The following is a 20145-nucleotide window of genomic DNA, read 5'->3' as shown; positions in this document are numbered from 1 at the left end:
TTTCTTCCCAGTAGCAGGCACAGTGCTGTGGTTTGGATTTAGTAGGAGAATAACGCTGATAACACGCTGATGGTTTAGTTGTTGCTCAGCGCTGCTTATGCCAGGCAAGGACTTTTCAGCTTCCCCTGCTCTGCCAGGGGCACAAGAAGCTGGGAGGGGGCACAGCCAGAAGAGTTGATCCCAACTGCCCCAAGGGCCATTCCATACCATACGGCGTCATGGGCAGTATAGAAACTGGGGGGGTTGGCCGGGGAGCAGCGATCGCTGCTGGGGAACTGGCTGGGCATCGGTCGGCGGGTGGTGAGCAATTGCATTGGGCAGCACTTGCTTTGTGTATTATTATTATTATCATTATTATACTGTTATTATTATCATTGCTATTTCACTTTATTTCAATGATTAAACTGTTCTTATCTCAGCCCAGGAGTGTTTCTCCCTCTCACTCCTCCGATTCTCTCCCCCATCCCATGGGGGCAGGGGCAGTGAGCGATGGCTGCGTGGGGCTGAGCTCCTGCCTGGGGCTGAACCCCGACAACCTCGCAGCTGAAAACAAGCAAAAGAGAGGCACAAAAGGCACAGGTGGGGAAAGCAATCTGCCTACAGGATCTGATTTCATCCCCTACACCTGTATCTTTTCCTTTTACAGATTACAGCTCAACAGCCTGGCATTGTAAAGCAAGCCGCACTTGAAAAAAAAAAAACATGCTGAAAAGCTGTTTTTCTGGGATGATTACATTCAAGTAAAATAACTACAACAAAGATGGCAGGTATTTTGACATAAAAAGCCTAAATGATTCACAATCGAGTCTAGAAAAATTACTGCCATAAATTGAAGAAGGAATGTGAAAAGAAACCTCGGGGTTCTCGCGGGTGAGATTTCAGCCCAGTGCGTGCTGTCCTGCACGCCCAGATCCGCAGCGGCGAGCTGCTCCAGGGGAACGAGGACTGTTCCTGAGCTCCATGGGCAGTCTGAACGGTGGCTACAGTAAGAATACCCACCACGTAATTTGTACACATATCTGTTAAAAAAATGGAAATTCCCGATATCGAACAGCATAGGGTGAGCCAAACTGTGAGCATCCAAACTCTGTTTTCTTCCTACAGCTCCAGAATTGGGAATTTTTAAAGTTTTTAGCATCAGCACAAAAGGAAGGATTCTCCTCTTTTGCTTTTCAACTCAGTGTGAAATAATTAAAAAACAAATATAGGTGCTAGTCTTAGTTCTGTGGGACCAGTATTCCTTTTGGACAGTATCTTACTCCACTACTTGTTCCTTTCAAAGTAATGGGGCTATGTATAAACTACAGGGACCCATAATTAATTGTCCTTGACAGAAAAATGTTTTGCAATTTAAAAATAACTTTGATTTTTGAGAAAGCCAGAAATTTCCCAAGGAGATTGCTGTCAAGTACCTGGATGTTTTCAGGATTCACAAGAAGTTTATCAACATTAAGCCAACCAGGCAATAACTTAGAAACTTTTAGCAACAGACAATTTTATGAAGGATGAATTGGAGGAGGTTGGACTGTCGCGGCTGGGACGCCAGCCCTCCAGCCCAGGGCTGAGGGGCCGCAGAGCTGCATCAACCCCTCCGTAATTCGGGAGCTGCCAGGGGGACGGGGACCCCCCCACCCCTTCCGAGCTGCACAAAGGCCCCCGCAGCCGCGGTTCCTCACCGCCTGCCCTGGTGACAGCCAGAGGAGCAGCTCGGTACATGTAAATCAATCGGGAGAGGTACATTATGATTTTTTTTTTTTTCCCCACTTAACTCACTAATTGAAATTAAATGGAACTGAAACATTAATTGTTGATGAGCTAGCCTCCGAGCCTACTAATTTAATGATAAAGTGTTGTAAGGAGAATAACATGTCACATATATTAAGATATAGTGGACATGTCACATACGAATACGAAAGATAAACAAGACAACTTTGCCAGCGGAAATATGATAGGCCTCGCGTTTTACTTCTGCTGCTCCGTTGCTTGCTTCTGAAGCAACATATGTAATTTCTCTTTTCAAGTGTGATGGTGCGTTATGTTTGGATTTTATAGGGTTACTCTATGTGGCATGAAAAATTGAGACCCGCTGATTTTTAAAATGAAGCTTGCCTGTAATACTAGTGCAATCCTATTTTAAAATACACATTTAGTGCAATCCCATTTTAAAACACACATTTAGTGCAATCCCATTTTAGAATCCACATTTAGTGCAATCCCATTTAAAACACACATTTAGCCCATATTCGGCTTTCCAGTACAGCCGTCTTTGGCTCTACAGATCCTACAGCATGTCTCCTGTTCAACTCAGCAACGTGTTCCCCAGCCCCTCAGAGGTTCAATTACAGTTCCGTATCTTTAATGAACAGCAGAGCGCACTTCAAAGGCATGGGAGAGCGCTCCTGCGAATCCCCTCGGGAAGGCAATCGCTCCCTGTAGATAAAGCGGAGTGCGCGGAGGAGCGCGGCGCGGGGGCGAAGCCTTCGCAACCAGGCTGCCGGGCGATCACCCCAGCGCCCGCCCCGTCTCAAACAGCAGGCGTCGAGCCTGACTGGGAGAAATGGAAGCACTCTCAGCTAGGTAAGCTTTGCGTGAAAGTCTTCTTAATGTAATACTTAAAAATATTTCTTCTTCAAGGCTGAAAACGTTAGTATGAGACAAATTTAACTATTCCTCTTTATCTTTCATACGTTAGATGACTTACTCGGGACTCAGAGGGACAGATTTACTGCCACTGTGTTTACAGAAATGCAGCCTCCCCCGTAACAGAGAGCAGATCCGGCACAGACCTGGAAGAGCAGTCATCTTCACCCCTCCCAGCCTAACCGCGCCGCTTTCTCATCGCCGACAGCGTTTCCAAGCTCCCCGTCCGCAGGAACCGTGTTCGTGTGAAGGGGACGGCTACGGGCAGGAGGCTGGCAGCAACGAGCCCGTATTTTACAAGCAAGGAATTTTTGTCCAATACCACTAGGTGACAATGGATCTTCTTCTAGAAGAAGTTTCTAATAACGCATTTCTATTCCTGGAACAAATGTCCTAACTGTTATCCTTTAAACAGACAAATTTTAATTAATTTTGATGGCAAATTAACATGCAAATTTATTTTTCTTATCTACTCAAAAATGACGGCGATACAAATCAATTGTTTGTATAAATTTAGAAATCCTCTTTTGGTTTCTTCTCGCTTTTTTGTATCATTCCACAGACTACTAAAAATAGCACTAATTCTGCTCGGAAATACAGCCTGAGCTAACAGTTACCGAAACAACAAAGTGCTTTTGTTCACTTTTGGGCTGCATTAAATGAGCAAAATGATGGTATATCCAAACTCTAAAATCTATTGTATTTCCTGTCTTTGGCCAAGTGTCGCCAGGTTTTTCTTTTATAATTATAGCTTGATACTGGGAGTGGTTCCAGTGGTGGGAAGAGCAACCTTGGGCACAGCATCAGCAACCCCACCACTGTCTGTGACTGAACCACAGCTAAAGCAGAGGTCTTCAGCCTCACTGAACCTCTGCGAAGGGGAAACTCTCTCCCTTTGCTCCGATATAAATCTTTCAGGCCACTTCTGAATTTCTGTGTGACAGCCAAAGAAAACAAAACCACCTCTCCAACCCCAGCCCCCAATACCCCTCCTCCAAGTCCTACCGTCGTTCCTGAGGACGAGCGGGGTGGGGGGACCCAGGACCCTGCTGTTGGTCACCGTGTTCGTCACCACGCACGTGTAGTTGCCCACGTCCGAAGCTTCCACCTTCGCGATGTACAAATTCCCAGTCTCTTGCGAAACGAAGCGGCGATTGTCCTGGTGTACGAAGGTCGGGTACTCGTTGAAGATCCAGGCGTAGGTGAGCTCTGGAAGCACAAGGTACCACCAGCGTTAGCGACAGGGTGCGCATCCCCATGGGGCTTGTCTGGTGCTGGGCTCCATCTCAAGTCGGAGCTAAAACCCTGAAAATAATTTCCCCCCTGCCCCCTTTGGTTAGGGAAATTGGATATATCACAGCCCACGAAATGACAAAAAGGCTAACATTTTGCAAGATCTCATCTTTACGGCTACAAATATAAATTTCCAGCTGTGACACTTCCAAGCCTGCACAGGGATCTAATATTCTTGTTGCTCCTTCAAGTCCTTCCAGCCCAGAATATAATGCATTTTACAAGAATCTCACCTTTTTATCATGAACATTTCAGCCTGACTCATGACTTTTCTTTTATTCTTTCTTATTAGTTTTTTTTCCCTTAAAGACAGTTCAGAGGAGGATCTGCTGAGCCATGTTATCACACACTGTACGCTTCATTCCTTTGGAATTTCTGAATCAGCAAAAAACTGAACACTAAATTAAGCAGCTGTAATCTTCTATATGACTAATTAGATAGTACTCTGTGTTTCATAAGGCGTCTTTGGAAGTTATTTGAGCCATAAAAAAAATAAGCGAGAGAAATGCCGCAAGTGGTCGCAGAGTTTGTAAGTGAGGTTAATGCAATATAACCCTATTATATTTGCCTAAGACTAATGCCCAAACACCCTGAAAACGCTTGAAGAACTAAAGTGAATACAAGATTCCTGTAGTTTTCTAAGGGAACACTAATTATACTAAAAAGTGTATTCTTAGTTTAATACTCTAATGAGTCATAACTGTAATTGACCTCAACTACCATTAGGTACTTCGGAAAATATATTCTGCCCTCATGTTTCACTGTTTACACATATAAGAGGCTGAATGCAGATTGTGGGCTTTAATTTATTTATTTATTTTTAAAACAGGATTATAAAACGCCTGCTTAGACTTTTAGGAAGATATGGTAATTATGTTTATGTGGGAATATCTAATCATCGTATTTACACATGTGCATCTAATTATAAGTAACCTCATGCTGATGTCAAGAGGATACTCAGAGCAAACAAGGCACCACTTCTCAGCTGGCTTATTATTTTCTGCAAGTAGTTATATTTTTTTTTTTTAATTTACTCTTGGTGAACAATTATCTTGTTCCTCCAGAAGCATCCAGCAATAGGCAAATAAACATCACTGCCCTGGAATGCACAGAGGCATTTAAATTTGAGTGAATCTTCACACAGCAGGTTTCCACCAAAGCTGCCCGAGCTCTGCAATACGACAACATTTTGCATTGACTGTGGAGCGGCGAATTGACCACACATTCCTCAGAAAACCACAGAACTGGGAGGGTCTTTCTGGATCAACAACCCCCTTCCCACCCTATCCTTCCCCAGGAGGTTACGTAGTCCTATTCATAATGTACCCTAGAAGCAGCAAGGTTTTTGGCTCCTACTTTTCTAAGTTGGTATTACTTTAATTGCTAAGAACCCTCTTATTTCCAGGTTAAATATTTTCATTACTAGTCTATAGCTATGTGCTTCTGGGCTAATGATGCCTTTAGCTTAAAGAGTTCTTGCCTCTTCGCTGGTGAGAGCCATCAAGAGCCCTTCTGCCTTCATTTTCAAGACAGGCTTTCCAATCTTAACGATCGTTGTAGTAGCTTTTCCTAGCCTTTGCCTCAGTTAAAAGTCTTGAATATTTGTGCCATTTGAGCCGAGCGCTAGGTTGGAAATCCTGGGTAAGCAGGTCACAGGAGAGCAGAAAGCAAATGTAAAGTTGTGCCGTAGCACAGAGGTCTGATCAAAGAGAGCACCAAACGGTGATGAACTGGGATTCCTCCACACAGAGGAACCCGACGCAGGGGGTACTAAAGGAGACCGATTTCTAGAGCACGAAACATCAAAATCTCGCCCAAAGCCATCTTCAAACTCTATTAATATGGATACATAAAACTGAGGAACATAATGAAGATCTGCTGTTACAGCTCTGCCTTCCCTTCATTACAACAAATCATTGTCCAGAAAAATACAACTGCCCGACTTACATAGCCTTAGATATTAGGAGCAGTCCATTATTGCTGTAAAATATTTAACACAACTGGATAATTCTCTCTCTCTCTCAAATAACATGGGACTGATGGAATATAGAGCACAGGGAATAAGGCAGACTGGAGCATCTGTAAGTGCATTTGCTTGTGTAGCAAGATGTAAATAAATACTATATCAAACTCACTTTGATTTCCTTAGAGATCCTAGTGCAATATTTATGGCTTTTCAAACTTGACGGATTTCTTTTGATAAGGTTGCACATACTAATTGCTCTGGAAGTGATAGACAGTTCACATCCCATAGGCAATTTGTAACAACCATGTAAACAGACACTTAAAATACAGCCCGAGATGGCTCCTGGTGACGGCACGCGATTGAAACGTTTACCAAAGTTACAGACACAGAATCTTCCTGTACAAAGAACAAGCAGTAACAGGCAATTCATGGTTCTCTAATTACACATTAGACTCTACATCCTTGAGGAATTTATTACAAACTTCTTCTTTCTAATTTGGGGCCCTTTTCATGTAATTTTGCCTAATGTACAACGCTTTTAATTTCCCCTTTAAAGCACATTCAAGTAGGTCTCTCAAACACAGAATATTATCAGAAGATTTCTGACCCACATTTGCTGTTTCTAAAGACAAGCAGAAACTCCGCTAGCTGCAATCCCACCGCCCGCAGCAGAGCACCGGCTATCCACTGCAAAGACCGCTATTGTACTTTGATTCTGCACTTCTCTTCGTTGCCCTGATGGCCTGGGTTTCCGTGATAGATCAGAATGAGATGAAGATTTTTGGGTGGCAAATCTTCACTTCTGTAATGATCATCAGCAAGGACAGGAGGATGGAGAAGTTACTTGTACATTTTTGGTACAGATGGTCTATGCACCCTGGCTCAAGCCATGACCAGATGGAAGCCATTCAACCCCAAATCTTTCCTTGCTCTACCAACTACATAAAGAGCATTTTTTCTCTACACAAACCCATGCTGACAGGTTACAGGCACTTGGGTATTTGGAATACCCACACTACGACCGCAGGCACATGCTAAAAGAAGGGAAGTGGATTTCTTTTTGCCAAAAGAATGCAGGTTTCTGTGCCCAAGCTCCCAAGTTGCTAAGTGTTTGCTCTACTGGTCCAGAGCAAAGACGACAGAGACAGGGAAGTCCTAAATTAGTGAGCATCACTCACCTATTGCAAAGGAGCCTATGGAAAATTTGGGCTCGTGAAGAGCAGCAGAGGTCAAGGTGGGAAGCACACAGGCATGTTAGCAGAAGCTTGATTTGACTTCAGCTGAGATGGATGGTGGAAACGACGGACACAAACATGCAGAGCTGCGAGTGGCTCCCAGAGCAGCCACGTGGCAGGAAAGCCCACCGCGCACCAGCACACCATTAACCTCTTCTCCATGCTCCCTCCCCTGCCACTGCAGCAGATACTTTCAGGAGAAGCTCAAGTGCACAGAGATAACACTGTACACTGACAATTGATATTTATGTCTCTGGGCTAGCGATTGGCAGAACGTGACAGGCGTACGTGGCAGGCAGGCTATACGCCTCATAGAATCATAGAATCGTTTAGGTTGGAAAAGACCTTTAAGATCATCCAGTCATAGAATCATAGAATGCTTTGGGTTGGAAGGGACAGCCATTAACCTACACTACCAAGTCCACACTAAACCAATCAAGGGTAGACTAGACTAAACCATGTCCCCAAGTGCCACATCTACCCATTTCTTGAACACTTCCAGGGATGGGGACTCCACCACCTCTCTGGGCAGCCTGTTCCAATGCTTGACCACCCTTTCCAGGAAGAAATTTTTCCTAATATCCAACCTAAACCTCCCCTGGCGCAGCTTGAGCCCATTTCCTCTCGTCCTATCGCTAACTACATCCACCTATGCAGCATCAGACAGCAACAGTCTTGATTCAAAGCTCCACTGACAGTCTTTTACTCAGGTTGCTATCTGCAAAGTTGTTTTACTTAGATGTGTCCGGCAGTAATACCAAAAAAGAAGCCTGAAGCCTTTTTTCTTCGCTCCTTTTACCCGTTTCAGAGACTCTCGCACACCAGTTGCTCCCCCCATGCTCTACAGTCAACCCTGAGCTCAGGCCAGCTCTGAGTGTCAGGACCAAGAGTACTAACCACAAACACGTACCCTGTATCACATACAAATACCAATGAATTTTTAAAAACAGAACCCAAGACCTCTGCCACTATTGCATGGCTAAATATCATGGTTTAACAAAATTTAGAGAAGCCGGCAGTTGCCATCAAGTTTAGCAATTAAAAAGGAAAGAAATTATTCAAGCCACCTGAATATAGATTTTGAATGTTTAAGATATGCCTTTTCAATTTTATTACCAGAGTGCAGACAAACTCTTTTTTTTTTTTTTTTTTCCTCCCGAGAAGAACTGTTCTCTGCAGCAGCAGAGCAGCCGGGCAGCCCTGTGCCGCGCAGGGAGAAGCTTCTGGAGAAGCTGAGCCTGCCGGGTGCTGCTGCACAGCCTGGCACCTTCGCTCACCCCGGGCAAAATGAGAGACGCAAAGTAGTAGAAGTTGCATCGCTTTGCCTGGTTGTATGGTTTTTGTCTGCGTTTTTCTTTTTTTTTTTTTTTGCTTGGCCAAGCACGCAGCCCTCCTGGGTCTGCTTTTTCTGATCACAGTCAGATCTCGTCATTTTTCTGAAGCGTGCGATGATAAACTCTATTAAAGCGCAAGTCTCTCCTGTGCTGCCCCCAGAACACTCTGCTCAAGACAAGAAACAAAGCTAAAGACACTATAGATTTTAAACTTCGTCTGAATGATAGCAAGCGGTGAAAAAAGGTTACTGAAAGCTGAACAGAAATTCTGCTATGAGTAATTATTATAATTAGACCACATGGTTTGCCAAAATAATGTTCTCTGGTCTTCTGTCTTGTCACATGCATACTATTTTGTCTTTGCCTTGTCTTTGCCTTTTAGTTCAAGAAACTCTTTTCTTGATTTTTTTTTTTTTTTTTAAAAGTACCTTCCATAAAGTCAGGGCTGCCACTTAAAAAGGTCTCTGTAGCTATTATGGGAAAAGCTATTAAAACATCAAGATTATGGTAACCATAAAGCTGAATAGAAGAATGAAATTTTGAAATTAGCATTAGCCAAAAAATGGGGATCATTTATCATTTTTAATAAGAACAGTGTGGTACAATACACTATTATTTTTTATAGGCTTTACTGAAAGTTACAGAGATTAATCCAATCTTTAATGATTCCTATAATTTCTATATTATCACCTACTATGTCACTCTCAACTTGGAGAGGCGGGAACTGCTTTTCAGTGTGAAACAAAAGATTTGCAGCATTTCCTGTAAATCTTGATGCACAAAAATTAGGCTTCATTACGCATGGCAAGAAACAAATACGAAATTAAGGAAACAAAGAAAATCCTCCCTTTGTAACAGTGCCAAGCAACCCAAACTATAATTGGAGTAGTAGAGCATTTTGGAAGAGCAGTATATAATTTGGAGACATTTTGAAATGAAAGGTGAGGCTCATCCCGGTATGTTATAAACAACGACAATTTAAATCCAGATGTGGTGAACACAGCTCCATGAGTTAGGTTTGCACTTTCTTTGATCATGCAGTTCTATAAAATTACGACTGCTTTCTTATTTTTTCAACTGCAATTTCTCCTTAGCTACGGGAAGTGCTGAAGTTTTGCTATCTACTTTACTCCATACCTCTGCTTTCCCTGTCACAGCTGGGGCCCTTCCAGATACAGCAACAGCGAAGTCATGGGAAGCTTTTCCTGGAGAGGAGCTATTCCCTTCAGCCCTCAGCTACCGCAGTGCAACCGGTGGCAGCAAGGAACTGGACGTAGCATTATGCTTTTATATGATTTAGTAGAGACACGTGTTTCCTGGCTCCGTGTGTGTTACCGTGTGGGTTACCGTCCGTGCCTGCCGCAATCCAGGTTTCCATTAGAGAAGCTGAGGGATGCGTGAGCCCAGCCCTTCTTCCAGCATTGGCTGCGCTCCAGGCTAGGAAGCGCCAAACGTTCACGCCTGCTATTTATTTCATGTATTCAGACACTGTAACAACATTTTGCTGTACAAAACCCCAGCCATACCCCATATCCCCCCACCATCCAGTTCATACAAACCATTGACCTTGCAATGCCATATTTAAATCTGGCCAAGACATAATTTTCACTTATGCAGAAACAGGGTATTAGGAAAAATTTCTTGACGGAAAGGGTAGTCAAGCATTGGAGCAGGCTGCCCAGAGAGGTGGGGGAGTCCCCATCCCTGGAAGTGTTCAAAAAACGGGCAGACGTGGCACTTGGGGACATGGTTCAGTCTAGCCTACCCTTGACTGGTTTAGTGTGGACTTGGTAGAGTAGGTTAATGGTTGGACTGGATGATCTTAAAGGTCTTTTCCAACCTAAACGATTCTATGATTCTAGGATAACGTTGCCCTGCATGGAGTGAGGGAAGAACCTGGCCGTCTGTAGCTTCAGTCGCCTGTGATGAAGCCTGGTGCAAGACTTCACCCTGGCAGAACACGACTGTGGTGCAAGCCCCGGCACACGCAGCTAACGCCCGTTACACCACCTTCGTACGCCTCCGGGACTGCACCCCGTGAGGCGCTTGAGTGGGTAATGGCTCTGTCAATAGCAATGCTGTATAAACTTCATAAAAGACCGTTTTTTGGTGAATAATTTGAAGACTTCTCTTTTTTTTTTTTTTTCTCAGATTGCTTGCATTCCTTAGTGTCCAAATTTCTCTTAAGTGGTACTAACAGGGTGTTTTGATGGTTACAGTAAATTTGGGCAATGATAAAGCATAACTGATTATCTGATGAGTGTCCTGTGAATTCATTCTGTATTCTCATCTTGCTTACTAAATTTTGCTGACTGCTTGTAGGGGATATTCATAATTTCAAATTTCACTCTGATTTGATTAAGCAATCAACATCCGTAGCCCCATGAATAACATAACACGAGCTGGAAAGGAGGCTCAATACAGCACAACATGCTGTCTGAGAGGGCAATGGGGAAGAGGAAAGAGGATTATCAGGGAAAGACAAATTCCTGGCACAATATACCATGTACGTGGCCCTACCCAAGCCCCCGAGGCTCCTCTCCACCCATACCAGTTGTCTGCTGGCAAGTGCACTGCGGGTTTTGGAGTTTTTGACCATTTTTCTCTTTCACAGTTTTATTTTAATAGTAAAGCTACATGAATTATGCACTGTACACATTTTTTTGTGGGCCTACAGACCATTGCATTGCCCTGCTAGCACTTTGGATCAATTTTTTATCTTCTCTTCTTAAATAATTGCCGAATAATTTAAAGGAATCAACTTGGATGCAATCACTCAGCGATTCTCCCCTTGACTCCGTGCTCTGCCCTCTCCATCACAGAGGGCTGCCCAGCTACATCAGCCCACAGCTTCTGTGCCTCGAATGCAAGTTTTAATAGAAAGAATAACGAAAAATGAACAAGATTAATCTAAAGTTAATAATTCATTTTTGCATGAACCCTCATCTATGCTAAACTTGACAATGCAGTTACTCAGCAGCCAGCCAGTCAACCATATGCACCCAAAGAAATGTGCTCTCCCTGGCAGATGAGACGGGGAAAAAGCACGTGCCCTTCGTCTTTGCTAACGTTAGCGACTCGGTTTGCAGAATTTAACTTAGAACGGTACGGAAGTGCCACTATTCAGTGTTGTCAGTGGCAATATGGTGACGACAGCAATCATCGTAACGATGTGAAATGGCGGAAGGCAATGAACAGACTTGGAGAGGTCATCTCTCCAACCTGAGGCATGATAACTACAACATCTCTGAGGTTTTTCAAACTTTCTTACAAACCTCCAATGATGACAGTGTACAACTTCTGATACGGTCTAACAGGGTGCAACACACACCAGCGGAGGAATGGGACTGTACCACAGGCTGCAGTGCTGGCATCTCCTGACCACGCACTAACGGGAACGGCAAGTGGCCCCTTTCTACTTGGGGGGGATCATTAGTCTTGTAAACGTAACCGTGCCCATGTGTTTGTTAACGCTGGTTTACGGTACCAGAAAAAAAGCTGGATACACATGTACACGGTATGTACATGGCATGTACATGAATGAGTCAGAAGTGTGTAAGAATGCGGACGATGTACAAATCAGCCAAGTTCTGTGTCAGACTCATCCTCACAGCAATCTGCAATGTATGCAGGGCTGCGGTTGCTTCCCAGCCCCTCGACACCATGCTCGCCCAGTATGTAGAGCTTGCTGTATGGGTAATTAAAAAGGTGAGAGGTCTTCATTACCTGAAGCCTAATCAATAATCACCTGCATCTGCTGCATCTCCATTTTTCTGTATCTCTAAAATAGTTAAATATTTGATGGCTGTACACAATTGACCTGGCTTATCTCTTGCAAACAGCTTCCAGAGCCAGTCGATGGCTGGCTATGCCAGCTGCCGTGGCACCGGGAACATTAATGACTACTGCACTGTGCCGTTGGGGATTTTGATGAAATTTTAACCTGAAGTTCCCTTAGGGAGAAAAATCAACAGCAGCCTTTATCTATGACTGAATGGAAAACGTTACGAGATGGAGAGACCCGTGCTGTTGTATTTACTACTGTTAAATACAAAAACCTATTTCAAAAATGTCTGATGGGAAGCAGACACCCTCCCATGCCCCCACCAGTCTAGCATGCAGGCTGGCAGGTTTTGGAAGAAACTATATGGGTTTTTTTGCCTGACAAACTTCATAAACCGTCTTATAGAAATTTACACCTCAGCCTGGACTTGCCTGAAAAGAAAACCCACAACCCAACCCAACCTGTATTTCGTCAAAAGGTCTTATGATACCTTTGGGGAACCAAGTTCGGTGTTTAGTTAAACTGGTGAACCTTGCCCAGGATTAGATTTGATGCCAGTTTCATGCACGTCTGGTTTAAATTTAAATTTTTGGAGTCAGGCTCAACCCAGTAGTGACCCAGCTGCTCTTGGACTCTGTGGAAAGGGCCAGTTTCCCCAGCCATGCCCCTTCCCAACGGAGATGCAACCTGGAACTGCACCAACCAAAGATGATGCTCCAGACACTCGAAAAGTTGGGTTGTTGGGCCCACCAAGAGAGATACTGGTCCACTGAGGAAGAAAATTGTGAGTTGGAAGCTTATTTCTGCTAAGGAATGGGAAATTACCAAATGGGCAATCCTGGAATGAACACCACCACCCCTGGCAAAAAGGAGTTCCCATGGTAGTCGTGGCAGCTGATTCATGGTGAAATAAAGATTATGGAAAAATCTTACCGAGCATGCAATGTATTGTGCCATATAACTACATCAAGCCAACCTTAAAAAAGAGCAACAATGCAGAAAGTGCTCACAAGTGGGTAAATAGCTATATATTTGCGACAACCTTTACCCCTACTCATCACACAACACTGTACTTCTGGAAGCCAGGAGATGCATGCTTGGTCTCCTGTGACACTGATTCAAGCCTAGATGATTTCACAGCTTTTCCCACCAAGCAACGTACAGTGGTTGCGCTGTATGATGCGCGCTCTGTTTGTAAGTTGATTTCAATGAGGAAATTCCAGTAAAAAAAAGAATAATAGCTTGACACGGTCCACAGAGTGGCATCAACATCCTTCCAAAGAAACACTCATCTTCACCTGACAGCCAGAGATAAAGCACCTGCGTGGCAGATACTGTCAGTAGCAAATGGAAAGCAGAGAGAGGAGAGATCAGCCAGAAAAAAAGATAAAGGGGGCTGGACTGATGCTGCTAATTACTTATGGGCAAACATCAAATGAGAATAAATACGCTGTAAGCTGGGCACGCGCACAAATGATGCTTACAGTGATTTTTAATTCTGCACTGTATTTTTGCTCTGTGAGAGTCAATCATTGCTTATATTTTCCAGGCTTGTTCTATGTAAAGTGCTACACATATCACCTTAAGGAATGACTCACAGATTTAATCTGTCAGTTTGTTTTCTGTTTAAAGTCAGACAGAGTTAGCCTAAAAAGCTTTTTTTTTTTTTGTGCACTTGCTTCAGTAAAGCTAAAGGTCCCTGGGCTTGTTTTAAAACATATTTCAATGTGACCTAGCTAATCCTTTAATACCAGCTTTCACTACCTTTGATCAGGCTCTTACTGTAGGTATAAGAGATTAGATCAAACCGTTAAAAAAAGAAAGTTGGTTGCGGAGAATTTTCTTACTGCAGTGAATTAGTATTACGAGCAACTCCAAGGTTGAAATACCTGGCCACGCAGCGCGGGTGGTATGTCCTTTAGGGGAGATCTCTGCACGGACAGGCACTGCTACGGGATGCCGTAGCACTGGCCTGTAGTACACGGGGAAAAAACCATTCTGTTCACATACTTCATAGATAAACAGTGTTTTGATATATATCAGCTGAAAACAACATCACGGTTGCACATTTAGACATACGTATCAGGCAACAGAAAATACCGAACCCGATATCTCCATTTATTTTCCAACAACAAAACGTCACCGCCATAGGAAGCAGTGCTCATGCAGCCAGGACTGTTGACTTACACGAAGCAGTGTACGCATTCAGGGATCCAGAAACCCAAATTTGATTGCAAAAGCGGCGATACGTCAACGCTGTGTTTGCGTCAACAACGCACTTTCTGCTATGACCATCTCAAGGGAGCTGAAAGTAGATCAGCCTCCCTGGACACTTCCGAAGGGAAGTCCGCAGAGGCCAGCTAAGGCTGGGTTTGGAGGGTCAGGGCGGCTGCAAAGCAGTTAGCACAGCCTAGGAGCTAGACTCAGATCTCTAATTTATTTTATGAAGAGATCACACGATGTTTCAACTTTTGATAAATGCCTATTGACTGAATTCTGTCAGACGACAGATTTCACTCATCTTTAGCCAGCCCCTGCCGGCTCTACCCCCCTTCAATACCATTTCAATCTTCATTTAGTGGTGACTGCAACTAACAGGGGAATAAACCACATGACTAGCTTGCAGATGATTTCTTCTTAAAGATGTCATGGGCTGTCACTGATAAATAAAAAATCCATTAACATCATGTTCCTTATTATTTTTGTATTTCCAAGGTCTTTACTGGAGAGCTGAGCCTCTTCCCTTCCAGTTCTGCGGGAGGGCAGCACGCGTTACAAACCCCAGATGTCCCACCTCACTGCCTGTCCGCAACAGCCCAGGGGCACGAACGTGTCATGGTAGGTGGTTGGTAGGAAGCTTGCAGCGGTGCCAACGCCGAAGGTGATAAATGACACAAGCCAGTTGAAAATTTGGGTCTGAACGCCTGTGCCAAAGTCCGTTCTGGACTGCGACCTTATTTTGCAACTCCTGCTCACAAAACCCAGCCCTGCTGAAACGAGGCAGGTCACATACATCAACTCTGGCGCTTAAATGAGTGTCAATGTAAAATGAGCTTGGCATTTGTATTATTGGAAATAGTTGTAACTTCATATATTTCTCAATTAAAACAGTGCTGCGTGTTCTCTGTGCTGCCAGAAATATCAAGCCAAAGCATTCCCAAATTAGGGAAGAATTTATCCTTATCCCTTTACCCTCAAATAGGTAGATAAACTTGTGCACAAACTGAATCAGCACTTTTAGAGAAAGGATTATGTCAGATTAATTTTAATCTAATCCATTTCTATCTCCTGAGCAGCTTTTTACTTCTTCCTTCTAATAATTTAATCAGTGACTGTGGCATAGTGTAAAAAAGAAATGATGGGAGATGCACTTTAGGTGGAAGTTACAACTCTCAATCAGTTCTTATTTAAATGAGAGTTTCATATGCCTGACTTTAAGTTTAATGAAACCCATTTTTGCTGAACCGTAATAATCTTCAACACGTGGAACCAGACGCAGAAGAACTACGCTCTCCTGCAGCCCCCCGAGCCGGCGAGGAAGCCCCACGTCTGACTCACCTGCTCTCTCTAATGCTGCCAGGGAAAGAAATACCTTGAATGAATTTTAGGCTGTCGAGAAGAAACGCTGCCAGGCGGCTTAGATCTGGCCGCAGGTTTCAGGAGCGTCACTCCACTTCTTGTGAGCGGAGGACCTCGTCTCGGAGTTACGCTGCAAGGCGCGGGGAACTGGCAGGTTTGGGGAAGCTATTTTCTGGTTCCTGGCCTGAGATAAGTCACTTGGGAGGCTTTTCAAGCTCAACAGCTTATGGTCTGGAAACCACTTTTAAAATGTTCACACTTCTTTGGACATGGGAATTTGGCTACTGTAAGGGGATGTGTGAGTGGCAGTCACTATTAGGAGGAGAAACTGATAATAGATTCAGATAGTTTTTGATGCTACACTGTTTGCTCTCCTTGCACGCTTCTCCATCTCCCACGCATCTCCAATACATGCAATGCATCCTCCTTCAGTGAGCGATACCTAGACAAATCCTGTTTGAATTTAATTTTTTCCTATTCCAGGAAAGACACTTGTGAGCTGCTGAGCCCCCGCTCGTGGGAAACACCACCCTAACGTGGCATTTTCCAGTCTATTCAGAAACTGAGCCTTCCCTCCGCCATTCCCCGCACCCTGCAAGTGGAACCAACTGCGGAGAACATGGTTTAACTCCTGCCCCGTGACCCAGAGAGGTCTGCACCACCTCCTGGTGCTGCACGTACCATGTCTGCCAACACCGACCCCAGCACCATTGCCGCATTCAAACACGCTGAGAGCATTGCTGACAAGTGGTAACGCAAAACACTTCTCTGACTCTTTCTTCTTTTCCTTTCCCAGCTCCAAGGGACAGCTCACCTGCTCATATTTTTGCTCCAACCTTTGGAGCGATCCATGAAAGGCTGCTCAATGACCTTGCAGCATTTTGACAAATAGTTGAACCAACTTGCAACCAGCTTAGCAGATTTTTTGCTTCGTTTCCTAGAGAAATGGAACTTTTACAACGACGTTGCCCACCCATCTGTGAGATACTCGTCTCTAAATTAGCTTCTCACTAATTGGAACCAAATCTGACCAAGCAGCAAAGGTTTATGGAGACATTAAGATAGGAGAGGAAGAGGAGAAACTATTAATGCCTCAATAAGGAGAAGGCAGGGGTAGTTCAGCGCTTTGGCAATCTGCTCAGCAAGAGGCAACTGCCCAGCCCTGGGCACATGTGTTGTGCAAGAAGCATGTTTTTAAAAAGTTCTGGGCATACTACACTGGACGGAACTGCAGGAAAATAAAGGCCAAATATTAAGGTTACTGTAGTGAAGAGGGGTGGGGACATAAAATGTTCCAGGTCACCTGCTATGTACGAAATATGGCAGGAGAAGCATTCTCATCCTAACAAATACAGAGGAGTAATAGAACTGGTAGGATTCAACTATCCATTGCTCTAAAGATTTCATACTAATGGGAACACGCCATAAGAAAAAGAGCTGGTACTAAGAAGCTGACGTAACACTTAGGGGAACATGTGCTTCACGGCTCTTGCCCAAAGCCATTCTGAACTGGCCATCCAGCAGAAACGCTGGATGCATTCACGCAGCGGCACAAACGCTGCCGAGTAGGCAGAACAGGCTGATGCTGCCTGGACAGAATGAAACAATCTGGTTTTAGGTAGATATTAGGTGGAAACGTCCTTGGCCTCTTTGGCTATCTGCTGTTTCTAGAGTAATTTCTTCCCTTTCCATTACATCTTTCAAGGCTGACTTTTTCCAACGCTTTAATATAAAACTTTGCTTAACATTGACTGTAAGGGTACCAAAGGAGAGTATTACAAATGTTTGTTCCCATTGTTGCAACCACAGCTCTAAACATGTATTTATGTACTAATTCCTCATAAGTGACAAATGAAAAGGCAGCATGACAGTTTTCAAAGAGGAGACGCAAACAACTGTAAGGTTGGCACTACAGGACGGGGAGTAAGAGGGCACAAATACTTGACAGCAACTAAAGAAAACTCTGTTCCAAAGCACTCCCTGCTGAGCAGCGCTGCTCGGGGGACGAAAGCCCCATACGTTGATCCTCTGATGGCATGAAAATGCCTGATAATTGCCTTTTTCCTTCTGCGCTGTTCTGACTAATTTTCCCAGTTTTTCTCCCCTTCCTCCTTTGTACTGTGCAGTGGGGCCTGTATAAGCACGACAGAATATGAGATGTGATTTATGTGATAGATTATTTACGAGACAAACCCCTCAAACCATTCATCACGTAATAGAGGCCATCAGCCGCACTTACAGCCAAAACATTTTCACTGTTTCCAGCCCATGAAGTGCCCATCATCGCTTTAAAAAAAAAAAAAAAAAATAATAAAAGGAGAGAAAAACTGACCAGACGAGTAAGCACGCACTAATCATTTGTCTGCAGAGCACAGAAGCGGTCTTAGCACCACTGTAATCAGTAAAGTGCTTTCTGAAAACATGTCTGGTGTCCACACTTCACTACCTACCATACAGCATGAAAGGCTGAGATTGAGATGAAATCAGAATTGCCATCGCTTCTGTCAAATGCTAAAATTTAGTTAGTTCTACTTGATTAAGCTGTGCAACAGAACTAAAAGTTCTCCCAGCTACTGGGAAAAAAAAAAGGCAGGAGAGAATGAGAAAAACTGAACACATCCATTATGTGAAAAGATGGGAGAATAATTCTCTGTCAACATTTCAGCTCACAGACACAGACTACACGGCTGTGTTTCCAACAGGAGTGATGGCATCAGATGGGAAAGAGTTATTTGAACAACTGAGCTTTAATGAATCCCCTCCTCTTCGGGAAGATGGACTTCTACAAGCGCATTGAGAACATGGGCACTGCAGAGAGACAGAAAACTTATTTTCCTTTAACTTTTGCCTTTGTTCAGTCAGAGACGTGGGTCTCAGACGCTCAGGAAGGTCGCCTGACTGTAGCAAGGAGCAGAGGGACAAAGTGTCCAGGGAACTGAAGTTCATGACTAGAAATCGTGTTGGGAAGGTTCAGTTCCTGGGTCACCAGGAACGTCATTGGTAGCCCTAAGCAAGCGGGCAGGAGGAGACACGTCCTGTAGAAATATCAGCAGGTTTCCATCTGTGTATCTAAGCACTTTGCTATCTAAAAAAGCTATCAGCTGACTTGTGTCTTCCACAGATTACTGAGATAAATTAGGAGGAGTGAGACTAAATACGCTACGGATGTGATTAGTGGTGGTATGGGCTATGGACAGAGAGATCTCAGAATAAGACATACCTCTAGGGAACGCAAAGGGAACGTGAAATTTAAATAATCAAGTACTTGAGAGATCATTTTCACATTCTCTGTGTACATTCACCATTTCTCACAGCACTTGGAAATCTCAATCTCTAACTCTATAGGGTTTTCCCATGAGGGCAGGAAGGCAAGTGTCATGAGAACATCGTGTATATAGATCTTCCTAAAGATGAACCAAGAGCAAATCGGGGCGGGGAGTAGGGGAGTGAAGGAAATGCTAAGAAAGTTCATCTATCTTCCCAAAGAAGGGAGGGGGGAAGCATTTACAGACTCGTTTGTGTTGCATGTTTATGGGTGTGCTACCAACCCATCAAGTGAAACGTGCATACCTTTCTAGGATTGTATTTTTTTAATCTCTAGACTCACAATGCAATGCCAGGGATGTTAGAAGGTATTTGGAAACTGTAGTTGTTAAAATATTAAGCAACCCTGCCCTGACTATCAAATAAATCTAGTACAAGTGGCAGTTAAATGACTCTGTTCCCACAAACATAAAAGAAAAGAACTATTTGGCACAAAGGAATATTTTGGTCTTAAAATTTGGAAAGAAAGTTAAAAGGACAGCGACCTCCAAATACTTCCCAGGCATATCCCCTATGGAAGACAACTTATATTCAGAGCCCTGAGAAACACAAGCGAGTGCTTGCTTAATTTTTTTGGGATATTTGTTTGTTTGTTTTGGACTAACTGTATCTTGCCAAATTTGACTGCCCTGTAAAGCTCCTCTCAAAAGGAAAACATTTTTCCCCAACAGCTTCAATTGAATGCTATTTTATGTTCTGAAATGATTCATGGTTTCTAAAGATATCTAAATGTAATAAAAAGGCTTAAAAATACAATGGAATGAAATACGTCGGACAAACCAAAGGTTGTGGTTGGTTTTTTTTTTTTTCATTTTGCACCCCCCCAATCGATTACTCCTCCAGCTCTTCCGAAGAGCGACAGCAGATGGTATTGATCTAGCAGGGCTTTGAAAATGTAAAGCAAGATAGCATTGGTTTTACAGCATCCAAATGCTAGAGCTCATCCTAAGACATGCCGAGATGCCTTAACTAGTCTCATCCAAAAAGTCA

At 43.7% G+C, this 20145-nt stretch overlaps 1 protein-coding gene across 1 annotated transcript in view; it reads right to left on the bottom strand.

Annotated features, from left to right (window-relative positions):
- CNTN4 (contactin 4) overlaps window positions 1-20145 on the bottom strand; it is a 119464-nt gene that overhangs the window by 84093 nt on the left and 15226 nt on the right. The window contains exon 3 of the mRNA XM_075714550.1: window positions 3646-3849. Coding sequence (XP_075570665.1) covers window positions 3646-3849 — 204 coding nt within the window. The remainder of the gene's footprint in view (window positions 1-3645; window positions 3850-20145) is intronic.

The sequence above is a fragment of the Pelecanus crispus genome, chromosome 7 (assembly GCF_030463565.1).
Source record: "Pelecanus crispus isolate bPelCri1 chromosome 7, bPelCri1.pri, whole genome shotgun sequence".
Classification (NCBI taxonomy): domain Eukaryota; kingdom Metazoa; phylum Chordata; class Aves; order Pelecaniformes; family Pelecanidae; genus Pelecanus; species Pelecanus crispus.
The sequence above is the reverse complement of the archived record's forward strand: the minus strand, read 5'-3'. Positions and strand labels throughout refer to the sequence as shown.